At 37.3% G+C, this 12,767-nt stretch overlaps 1 protein-coding gene across 5 annotated transcripts in view; it reads right to left on the bottom strand.

The window, feature by feature from the left end:
- HMCN1 (hemicentin 1) overlaps positions 1 to 12,767 on the bottom strand; it is a 467,709-nt gene that overhangs the window by 181,630 nt on the left and 273,312 nt on the right. For all 5 annotated transcript variants that reach the window (XM_026509232.4, XM_044387879.3, XM_044387878.3 and 2 more), the window contains exons 31-35: positions 12,357 to 12,635; positions 11,574 to 11,855; positions 10,740 to 10,848; positions 9,623 to 9,792; positions 8,320 to 8,474 (exon numbers count right to left, since the gene is read on the bottom strand). In XM_026509232.4, coding sequence (XP_026365017.3) covers positions 8,320 to 8,474; positions 9,623 to 9,792; positions 10,740 to 10,848; positions 11,574 to 11,855; positions 12,357 to 12,635 — 995 coding nt within the window. The remainder of the gene's footprint in view (positions 1 to 8,319; positions 8,475 to 9,622; positions 9,793 to 10,739; positions 10,849 to 11,573; positions 11,856 to 12,356; positions 12,636 to 12,767) is intronic.

A 12,767-nucleotide genomic window follows, 5' to 3' on the forward strand; every position in this document is an offset into this window, starting at 1 on the left:
ACAATAAAAATTATAAAATATGAGTAATGGAAATGCAGATAAATTTCTTCCTGACTGTTTTTCCTCATTTCTCATTTCTCTCTTCTCCACCATTTTGGAACTAGTGATTCAGTGGTTACTCTTTGAAACTGATTATTCAGAGATTATCAGTAACTTCTAACACAACATCCAGCAGCTTATGTAGTAAGCTCACATTCTCTCTCACCATCTACAGCATTTGGCATTACTGACCACCTACTCCTGAATCACTCTACTCTCTGGCTGTTAAAGATACAAAAATGTCTTCAGTTCTCAATCTCTGACTTTCTTAGGAGATTACGGAATCTGCTTCCTCCTCCTGACCCATAAACATAAAGCTCAGCTTTCTGATCATTTCCATCCAAATTCATAGCTTCAGGGAAGAATCCTGTGCAGACTCCAAAATTTATAGTACTGGCCTCAATTTCTCTCCTGAGCGCCGACACTCGCTGTTCCAGCTAATCTGCTGGATGGGTTAGCGCATGAAATTTAACACATCCAAAACAAAGCTTATAACTGTTTCCTTGTATCTCCAGACCTACTTTTCATTGCATGTTTCCAATCTCGTTTAATGGCACTACTAGTCTCCAAGTCATCTTGATTTCAGAGCCCACTCTGACTCTCCTATTAGTTATACTACTCTATGTTTTTCATATCCTCTACTTTTCCATTCTCACAACCACTGTGGGATTATAATAGCTTCTTAATTTATATTCCAGTGTCTCCAACCTCCCAAACTGTTAATCTATCTTATATGCAATTGCCAGAATAATTTGTCTAAAATGCAAATTTGATCCTTTTACCAATTTCCCTTCAAAGCTCACTCGTAGCTCCCCACTTGGTCCAGAATGAAATCTGAACTCAGCATAGTCCTCCACGCTTACCACATTCTGACCCCAAATGATCCGCTCTCTATATACTCCCAAGTAAACCCCCACTTGACCTACTCTCCAGCCACAGTGTACTAAACTCATTAAGCACCACATTCATACATTAATATTCACTTCTACACTTTTGCACATGGCCTTTAAATGCCATAATTTTTTAAGACTCTGAACGAAGTTCTCTCTTCTATAAAGAGTCTCCCCCTAGATTAACTCATTCATGTGTATGGTTTCAAATATCATCTATGTGTCAGTATCTCCAGCCAGAACTCTCCTTTGAGCTCCAGGAACATATATTCCATGGTCTACCTGATCTCCACTTTCTTTAAAGTCAACTTAACCTCCAAAAGTCTAAAACTTAAATCCAGTGTTTTGCCCCTAAATGGGTTGTCCTCCAAAGTCTCCTGTCTCACTGGATGGCATCATAAGATACACATCTGTGTAGGTTAGATTCCCCAAGTTCTCCTTATTTCCTGCGCTCTCAACTTTCATATGCAATTTATCACTGAGTCCTAATGATTGAAACAATAATTCTCAAATATATCCATATATCCTCATCTTCATGGCTAGAATGTGAGTTTAAATTTCAATCTTTTCTCTTTCCTAGATGAATAAGACCTAATTGTTTTCCACACATTTACTCTTTACCTTTTTAAGTTTATTTTTGGAGGTAAAATTGGCATATATTATACTAGTTTCAAGTGTACAACATAACAATTCGATATTCATACACATTGCAAAGTGATGATCACAAGTCTAGTCTTCATACAAAGTTATAAATTTTTTTGTGATGAGAACTTTTAAAGATTTACTCTCCTGTTAACTTTCAAGTATGCAATATAATATTATTGAGTATAGTCACTATGCTGTAATTATATCCCCATGACTTATTTACTTAATATCTGGGATATTGTACCTCTTGACCACCTTCACCTGTTTTGCCCACCTCTCAACCCCCCTTTCCTCTGGCAATCACCAATCTGTTCAATGTGTATCTATGAGTTTTATTTCTTTTATTTTTTAGATTCCACATATAAGTGAAATCACATGGTATTTATCTTTCTCTGTCTGACTTATATCAATTAGCATAACACCCTTAAGGTCTATCCATTTTGTCACAAATGGCAAGACTTCATTCTTTTTTTATGATTGAATAGTATTCCACTGTGTGTGTGTGTGTGTGTGTGTGTGTGTATGTGTGTGTGTTTATCATATCTTCTTTACCCTTTCATCTACTGATGAACACTTTGGTTGTTTCCATGTCCTGACTATTATAAATAATGCTGCAATGAGCATGTGGGTGCATATATCTTTTTGAGTTAGGGTTTTTGTATTCTTGGGATAAATATCCAGAAATGGAATTGCTGAGTCATATGGTGGCTCTGATTTTTATTTTTTGAAGACTCTCCATACTGTTTTCCATAGTGGCTGCACTAGTGTACATTCCCACCAACAACGCACAAGGGTTCCCTTTTCTCCACAACCTCACCAACATTTGTTATTTCTTGTCTTTTTGATAATAGCCTTCAAACAGGTGTGATGTGATACCTCATGGTTTTGATATGCATTTCTCTAATAATTATTGATGTTAAACATTTTTCCATGTGCCTGTTGGACATCTATATGTCTTTGTAAAATGTCTAGTTATATCTTGTGCCCATTTTTAAATCAGATTGCTTGTTTTTTTTTTTTGTTTTCTTTTGCTATTGAGTTGAGCTCTTCATATACTTTGGATATTAACCCCTTATCAGATATATGACTTAAAATTTTCCCCCTATTTATTAGGCTGCCTTTTTATTTTGTTGGTGGTTTCCTTTCCTGTACAGAAGCTTTTTGGATTGATGTAGTCCCACTTGTTTATTTTTCCTTTGTTGCCTTTGATTTGGGAGTCAGATCTAAAAATTCAATGCCAAGACTGTTGTCAGTAAGCTTACTACCTATGTTTTCTTCCAGGAGTTTTGTGGTTTCAGGTTCTACATTCAAGTCTTTAATTCATTTTGAGCTGATTTTTGTGTATGGCTTAGGACAGCATTCTGGTTTCATTCTTTTGCATGTGACTGTCCAATATTTCCAACATCATTTATTGAAGAGAACATCCTTTCCCCATTGTATATTCTTGCCTTCTTTGTCATAAATTAACCAGCCATATGTGTCAGTTTATTTCCGGGCTCTCTGTTCTGTTCCATTGATCTATATGTCTGTTTTTATGCCAATTCCAAACTGTTTTTGATTACTACAGCTTTGTAGTATAGTTTGAAAACAGTATGATGCTTCCAGATTTGTTTTTCTTTCTTAAGATTGCTTCGGCTACTTGGGGTCTTTTGTGGTTCCATACAAATTTTAGGATTGTTTGTTCTATTTCTGTGGAAAATGCCATTGGAATTTTGATAGGAATTGTATTGAATCTATAGATTGCTTTGGGTAATAGGAACATTAAAACAAGATTAATTCTTCCAATCCATGGACATGGGATACCTTTCCATTTTTTTGTGTTTTCTTCAATTTCTTTCATCACTGTCTTATATTTTCTAGTGCATAGGACTTTCACTTCCTTTCACCTCCTTGATTGAATTTCTTTTTATTCTTTTTTATGCAATTTTAAATGGGACTATTTTCTTAATCTCTCTTTCTGATTGTTAGTGTATAGAAATGAAACCAATTTTTGTATATTGATTTTGTAACCTGCAACTTTACTGACTTCATTTATTAGTTCTAACACTTTTTGGTGAAGTCTATGGGATTTTTTTAATATATAAAATCAGGGGTGCCTGGGTGGCTCAGTCATTAAGCGTCTGCCTTCAGCTCAGGGCGTTATCCCAGGGTTCCGGGATCGAGCTCCACATCAGGCTCCTCCACTGGGAGCCTGTTTCTTCCTCTCCCACTCCCCCTGCTTGTGTTCCCTCTCTCGCTGGCTGTCTCTCTCTCTGTCAAATAAATAAATAAAATCTTTAATATATTATATTATATATATACATATATATATAAAATCATATTGTCTGCAAATAGTGACAGTATTACTTCTTCCTTTTCAATTTGTATGTTTTATTTCTTTTTCTTGCCTAATTGCTCTTGATAGGACTTCCAATACTATGTTCAAAAAAAGCGATGAGAGTGGGAATACTTGTCTTTCTCTTGATCTTAGCGAAAAAACTTTCAGCTTTTCACCACTGCATATGATGTTAGCTGTGGGCTTGTCATATACGGCCTTAATTATGTTGAGGTATGTTTCCTCTATACCCATTTCGTTGAGGGTTTTTACCATAAATGTATGTTGACTTTTGTCAAATACTTTTTCTATTGAGACGATCATATAATTTTTATCCTTCATTTCATTAATGTGGTGTATTATGTTGGTTGATTTGTGAATGTTGAAACATACTTACATCCCTGGAGTAAATTCATCTTAATCATGGTGTATGATCATTTTAATGTTGATAGCAACTTAAGTTTGGATGCATTCTAAAACTGCATTTTTACTCCCCCACAATGTCTTATGTTTTTGATGTCACATTTTACATTCTTTTATTTTGTGTCTCCCTTAACTGTTAATGTGGTTATAATTTTACTACTTTTGATTTTTATCTTCATACTGGCTTTATAAGTAATTAACCCACTACCTTTACTATATATTTACCTTTACTAGTGACATTTTTACTTTCAAATGTTTTCTTGTTACTAGTTAGTGCCTTTTTTTTTTCAGCTTAAAGAAGTCCCTTTAACATTTCTTGTTGGGACAGTTTAGTGATGAGGAATTCTTTTACCTTTTGCTTGTCTAAAAATATCTTTATTCTCTTTCAATTCTGAATAATAACCTTGCCGGGTAGTGTATTCTTGGTTGGAAGTTTTTTTTTTTTTTTTTTTTTCCTTTCAGCATTTCAAATATATCATGCCACTCTCTTCTGGCTTTCAAGATTTCTGCTGAAAAATCAGCTGATAGTCTTATGGGGGCGGGGTTCGCTTGCACCTAACAAATGGCTTTTCTCTTGCTACCTTTAAGATTTTCTTCTTATCTTTAACTTTTTACATTTTAATTATAAAGTCTCTTCCTGTGGATCTCTCTGGGTTCATCTTATTTATGCTTCTTGGACCTGGATGTTTGTTTCCTTCCCCAGTTTAGAGAGGTTTTCAGCCATTATTTCTTGAAATGTGTTTTCTGCCCCTTTCTCTGTCTCTTCCCCTTCTGGAATCCATATAATGTGAATGCTATTTCACTTCGTGTTGCCCCTTAGATCCCTTAAGCTATCTTCATTTTTTAAAAATTCTTTTTTCTTTTTGCTGCTCTGTTTGGGTGAGTCCCACTGCTGTTTTCCAAGTCACTGATCTGTCCTTCTGCTTCATCTAATCAGCTGTTGAACCTCCTAGTACAATTAATTATTGCATTCTTCAGCTCTGTGACTTCTGTTTGGTACTTTCTTATATTTTCTATCTTTTGTTGCAGTTCTCGCTGTGTTCATCCATTCTTTTCCTGAGTTCAGTGAGCATCTTTATGGCCATTACTTTGAACTCTTTATCAGGTATATTACTTATTTCCATTTCATGAAGGTCGTTTTCTGAGGTTTTTGTTCTGTTCTTCCATTTGAAACATACTTCTGTTTCCTCATTTTGCTTGAGTCTCTGTGTTCATTTCTATGTATTAGGCAAAATAGCTATCTTCCCGGTCTTAAAAGAGTAGCCTTGTGTAGATTAACCTCATTGTTCAAACCTCCCCTAGCTCTTGGTTGTCTCTCAGACCTTGTGACTGCCTAAGTAGCCTGATTTATTCTTGATAAGTCCCAGTTATTAAGGGTGTTCCAAGACCTAGCAGTGTTCCAAAGAGAGGAATCTCAGTCAGCACCTGGTTTCAGGCTGACTAGAAGCCAGATCCTTAGGCAGCAGCTTTTAAAGTACACAGCTATATACAGTCCTACAGGACTGCAATTGTAAACCCTGCTGGCCTTCAGACCAGGGGATCTGGAGGTGTCCCTTGGGTGACAGTTGCAAAAATCAGGGCTTCAGGTGTGTGTGTATATGCTCCTTGCTGGGAGGTACCAGTGAGCTACAGCAAGGCCACGAGAGAACACAAAGGTGGTGTCTCCCTGGCTATGGTCCCTGAGAGTGCCTTCATAGCCTCTACATATGTGACAGACCTGAAGCCTGTCCCTCAGGCTGAAGCTCCAGGACCAGTGGGTGGGCCTTTTTCACCAGCAGACTAGGAGTGTATTCCAGTTACTGTGTGTACCACTTGGGTGTGGTAGCCTGCCAAAAACAGCTTTTCTGATTATTGTTACAGTCCCACATGGCCCTGGAATACAAGCCCCTCTGGCCACTGGGTCCAGGCAGTCAAGGGGTGTCCCTTGTGTGGACTGCGCTTGCCTGTTAGCTCTACTGAGGCAGTGGGAAAGTACTTGGGGTGGGGGCATGCCTGCAGCTTTAGCAAGGCAGGTGAAGAATGCTGGGGGGTAGAGCATCCTCCCTCCCCATCTCCATTTTAGCAAGGCAGTGGGAGATTGCTGTGACTGTGCATATCTGCTTTTACCAGTAAGGTGGAGGGAGAGTGTAAAACTGGTGCCTGACAGCACCTCTGTCCCTGGAGAAAGTCTCTGCTGGTCCCTGTCCCTCTGGCAGATGCTTTAAAATTAGCAAATGAATCTCCTTCACATATAGTCTAGTCTAGGCACTTTTCAAATTTTTGCACTAGGCCCCAGGGCCAGTAAGTCTGCATGTGAGTCATTTAAAAGAAGTATCTCAGACTCCTATAGTCCTTTGGGTCTCTTGGATGTAAGCTCCATTGGTTTCCAAAGCTGGATATTGTATGTCTTGTCTCTCCAGTACAGGTCCCAAGGGCTGGAATGCCTGATGTAGGGCACCAACCCCATGCTCCTCAGGGAGAAGCTGCAGACTCATGAGATCCCTCCCTATTATGAGTTGGTATGGTATAGTTTTTGGCAAGATTGGGTATTTGCCTCTCCTGTCCATCTTGATGTTGCCCTTTTATCCTTTGTTGTGGAGGAGCTGTTCAGCTAGCTTTCAAATCATTTTCAGAGGGAATTGTGCTGTATGTGGCAGTAGATTTGGTGTGTCTGTGGGATGGTGAGTTCAGGATCTTCCTACATGACTGTCTTGGACCACCCCTGCCCACATATCTACTTTAAACTCCTTCAATTCATTATCTAATAGGGGCAAGTAATTATTAAAAATGAAAATCAGATTCTGTCACTACTCTCTTGATACTCTTCAAAGATCTCCCATTGCTTTAAAGTAAAAATAAAATTATTACTATTACTTAAATGCCTTCTACTCCCTGGTCTCTTCTAATACCACCTCACCTTGCTCTGTGTTCTTCAGTCCACTGTCTTACTATCAGGTACTCAGGAGGTGTCATGATCCTCTACTTTAAGTTGTTTGCCCATACACATCTCTGAAATACTCTACATGGTTCTCTTCCATTAATTCACTCATTTAACTCCTATGTATTCTTCAGATCTCTATTCAAAGGCTTTCTCCATGAATTACCTAATGCCTAAAGCCTTTCCACATTATCTGTTCTTATACTTCTCCATATTTTCTCTTAAAGTTACTCATTACAATTAATAATTAAACTTTTATATGATTATGTGATAAATGTCTATCTCCCTGCAGTATGTTTTAAGGCTTCATAATGAATCTCTCACTAGCATAAATGTATATGATTAGTTCCATTGGATTTGGAATAGGAATAATAAATGAGCAGATACCCATCATTTGTACTGGGAAAAGAACTCAAAACATCCTTCATTACTGAAAACTTACTACAAGCAAAGTTCAAGCCCACATTAGTCAACTAACTTGATCCTAGTAGCAAAATCTATTAATTCAGATTTTTAAAAGAATCATTGAGATTATCTAAGTTTGAAATCAATCAATCTATCTATCCAGAAATATATGAGGTATATTTATATGCCAGGGATTAGACTCAGTTGAAGGATACAGAAGTAAATTTATTCAGACTGAGTCTCTGCCCTCCTGAAGCTTATAAACTAGTTAAAGTATTTTTTTCAAGACTTATTTCACTTAGGTTTATGTAGATATGATTTTATCTTAATCTTAGTCTATGGTATACTGGGGATACTCTGAGTCAGTAATGAACACCGTTCATTCATCCACAAGACACCAGTTTTTCAATAAGGTAAAACAGGCATAAATTGAAATAATAAAAACACCAACCACAACGTTAAAATCATTATCATCATTAATGTTATTGGTCTTTAATTAATTCAATTTTTCAAGTCAAAATATTAAGTTAAATTCTAAAAAACTCTAAGGAAAATACATACTGTTTTAATAAATTTTCTGTAAATTCTATCCAGCAGGAAAATCTACAGTTCGGAAAAAGAATGTGATAGCTCTGGGAAGATCGATGGAGATTTCACATTTGGGGCTCAGCAATATTTATACTTACTTTAAGATTTCCTTGGGCAGTGTTTACAGGCTGGCCATCTTTTAACCATGTAATAGACGGATTTGGAATGCCATTGGCGATGCACTGCAAGGTGACAGGCTTGTATTTCACTACGGCTCTCTCAGAAAGGCCCGAAGATTTGATTGTTGGAGGAACTAGATTTAAGGAAGGAAGGAAGGAAGGAAAGAAGGAAAGGAAGGAAAGCAGGAAGGGATGGAAGGACAGAATGAGGGAGGGAGGGAGGGAACACAAACCATAATCAGTGGGTCCAGTACTTACTCCTATTTTAAGAAACAATGAAATAATTTTATCCCATACATTTAACTTATAGTTTTCAGCAATTTTAGATGACTTATTTCTGAAGTATGGATCTCTAATTCTCCAAAGAATAAGATGTGTTTATAGCAACTGCAATCCACATGTATGTTTGGCTTATACATTTTGGTATGTTTTCCCAATTTATTATGATCCTCCTTTTCTCTAGAACTACCTCATTAAATCAGGGTGGGTTTCCTCTACCTGTATTTATACTGCATGACTCTGACCCCAGCAAGGCTGAATGAATACAGAATGGGAACTTGATTTAACCTGGCCTGCCAGATTCCCTCCCTCAGGAATTGGAACTGAGACTGAGAAACAGGGTCAGCTATATTTCTTCACAGGATTGAAAAAGCAGGGGGAAAAAAGTCTGCATGGACAGAGCGAAAAAGTTGACGTGCATAGAAACCTCCGTTAGAGCTTCTAAATGGCTCCCCTGCTTCTCACTGCAGTCCCTCCTTTCCCAAGGTTGGCAGGAAAGTGAGACACACAATACCATGGCCGAGGTTTGTCTCTGTCATTACACTAGTAGTTCCGACTCTTCTGTGCTAGTTCTGTGAATGCCCCTATCTACCCTGGATCCTACATAACATCCTTAGCCTCCATTTCTGGAAATGACTTTATTCACACTCCCTCTTGTTCTGGCTGAACCCTGGAGAGCTGACACAACCCCTTTACTTGGAATTTGCTGCCTGCCTATTCTATCTTATTTGGTCTTGTTCCTCAGACCCTGGCATTCTATGTAGCATACACTTCCTAACATGTGAAATGTTTATATTAATTTACATAAGTCTCTTGGTTAAGTCTCTGTGTTAGTAAAGTGCCTTCAGATTAATCTGCCATTTTTAATTCAAATTCACATCCTTTATATTACTTTCCACAACTCAAGATTTATCCAGATTACTGAGCTACCACCTGACTTAAATAATGACACAATGCATAAATTAATTTTAAATGTAATGCTCATGTCCCTTCTTCAGCATACCATGAACAGTAACTTCAAATTCCTTCTTGTGGTCCCCAGCAATGTTTGTCGCCACACAACGATAAAGACCTGTATCTGACACTTGAGCCTGTGCGATAACCAATTTGCGTCCATTTAGTAAAATCTTGAATCCATCCCTTTCATCAATTAGCTGGCCATCCTTTAGCCACCTATAGAAACAAGGCAAAAAGAAGTCTGGCGATGTATTTTAAATAACTTAGTTCCCAAAAGATACGTGTGTGGGCATATATCTTAGAAGAACTAGATTTATCTATATATTAAATGTTTTTACACATACATAGATATGTAAATTCTCAATTACGTATTTGCCTAATTCCCTATTTGCCCACTCTGTAAAATGAACTACAATGGGGAAAAGAAAAAAGTAAACCTGGCCCAACACAGAAGTTGGCAAAGTGTTGGAACCCCAGTAGTTACGTGTTTTCTCCATCCTTCTATTTACATTGAGGAAACAAAGAGGTAAGTGCCCCTAAACAGTATTTACTTCAAATGTTTAAATAATATTATCCAGCAAGTGAATACATTCCTAAAATACCTGTAAAATAAAACTCTGAAATCATATATCATTATTTTTTCATTTCTTATGAGTTATCATTTTCCATTCTATTTTGTAATCATATGTGAACATATGATTGACTAACTGTTCCTTTGCATATCCTGCACCTTGGAAATGAAGGTAAGTATTCACAAAATGCTTTGTGAATGAAGGAATGAGAAAAAAGAATTGGTAAACATATATGCATGGTAACTTCTTCTATTTCCCTAATATGTGCAGTACATTTCTTTTTACTTATTCATTAAACATTTCAGTGCCTCAAGAAGATCTGACAGATACTGCTTACTAGTCTGTCTCTATGAACTGAAAATGTAATTTCTAGGAGCATACATGAAATTCCTCTAATTGAACAGATTTAGGGGTCGTGTGATTATTAAGCAAAAGTTGCCTTCGATATAGAGTATGTCTTTTAAAAGAGGAACATAAAGAATATAATTTTATATGGCCACCTTTTAATGACACAGAAACTTTTTCAAGATAGCCCTAAAACACTCAAATAAAGAAGTGGGAGGTATTTAGAAGACATACCAAAACCCTTACATGATAGTTGGTGTGGGAGAGCCTGTCACTTGACAATCTAGCTCCAGTAAGTTATTAACCATCACAATGAAGTAAGATGTTTCATCTCCTCCTTCTATAGCTGGTGGCACTAGAAAACAACAGAGATGTAACATACGAAGAAATGTACACCAGAAAAAATACACCACCATTTTAAGCAATACTAAGTTGCAGTTCAGAAAGCTGACAAGTATCATAGGAATTTGGTACATGAAGGGGATTTGAAATGTAAAATATATTTTATCATACACACTTGCTAGGATCAATGAAGGTATTTTTGATATGCTGTGGATTTTTCTCAATTAATCGAGCACTCTGGTGCTGCTGATGCCACCTGAATATAAAGTTGGTTCATAGTTTATGCTGCTTATTTTAGTAATAATAAGAGAAGTGAACCTCAGAAATTGGACCTCTGTGCAAAAAGCCTTCAATTTATAGAGAAACAGAGACTAAAAACATTGCAAGATGACTTCCCAAGGCCCAGAGACTGTTTCCTGCACTAGACATAGCATAGTGCTCATGACAGAGGACCATGGTATCACTCACTGCGATCAGATACTGTCACAGATGTAAAATACATCAATGCACCTACAAATACAAAGCGTACCTATCAAAATCAGTGGAAGATTTATGTGGGTTCTTAGATCTTGGGACTCTGGTAATAAATCCACCACTTAGTAATGTGCAGTCCGGAGCTGAACAGATAACTGAAACTTCTCTAAGATTGTTTCATTGTTGTACAACCAAAAAAGCATTTAATAAAATGGTCAGGTTTTGCTATGGATCTGGAATCCAGATAGTGGCATCCTTATTTACCTAGGACATCAACTTCATATTTGATTTCCTTTTCTCCTGCCACACTGGTAGCCACACATACATACTGTCCCCGATCAACTTCCAGGGCACTCAAGATTTCCAGTTTCTTCCCACCAGCTTCGGTACGGATGTTGTCACTGGCTTTCACAGGTACACCGTCTTTTAACCAGGTGAGAACTGGAGGAGGGTTGCCAGTAGCTTTACACTCTAGTGTCAGCGAATGAGCAATAACCACTTGCTTATTCAGAGGTACGGCCAAGTCACCTTCTATCATTGGAGGAACTAGGTAGAAAAAAGTAATATTTCAGGCATCTTTGAAATCCTAATGAAATAAAGGGGATTTTGTTTTCACGTAGACCATAGAAACTACATACATGTCTGTCTCCTTCTAAGCTATTAAGGAAAGAATTTTTTGGGTTAGCTGATCTGCAACTATCCTAAATATTGTGGGATACTTTGTTCTGTGTCTGGCTTACAAAGGGTAAATGATAGAAAATGATCTTAGTCCTAACAACTACTTTACCTTCTCCATAAAAACCAAATGGTCTAGATGCCCCATGTGCCATGGGCAAATGGTTGGGCAAATGAAAGGACCACTTCTTGCTAACTGTAGCTTTTAAAAATATTTTTTTCTAAATCATGGGACAATTCTGCCAATTCCTATCCACCCATTTTGAAAATAATCAAACCCACCAGGAATTTATTAGTGAATGAATCAGATGTAGGCATATTAAAAAGCATAGACAGAAAGGTATGTGATTAAAGCACGTATTTTTTCCTTACCATAGACGTCCACGTGGAATGATTTTTCAGCAGTTCCAGCAACATTGGTTGCATGACACGTATATGTTGCTGAATCAGAAACCTGTGCTCGAGGGATATGAAGAAATTGTCCTTTATCAATATAAAGTGCTTGTGAGTTGGCTATGACTGGTTGGCCATCCTTATACCAAGTAATAGCAGGCATTGGCAGTCCCCGTGTTTCACATTCCAGTTTAATTATGCTGTTGATCAATGCTGATATTTCTGTGGTGACGTTCCCTCCTTTAATAGTAGGTGGAACTAGAAAGGATTTCAGAACAGAAACAAGTTTTCTAAGCTTTAGCGTCTGCATCAAATTCTTAAATGCTGTAGATGTTTAAATAATGCATTTAAAGTATTTAGGAATTAAAGACAATTAGGAAGTCTATGATT

This window comes from Ursus arctos, unplaced genomic scaffold (assembly GCF_023065955.2).
Source record: "Ursus arctos isolate Adak ecotype North America unplaced genomic scaffold, UrsArc2.0 scaffold_2, whole genome shotgun sequence".
Lineage (NCBI taxonomy): Eukaryota > Metazoa > Chordata > Mammalia > Carnivora > Ursidae > Ursus > Ursus arctos.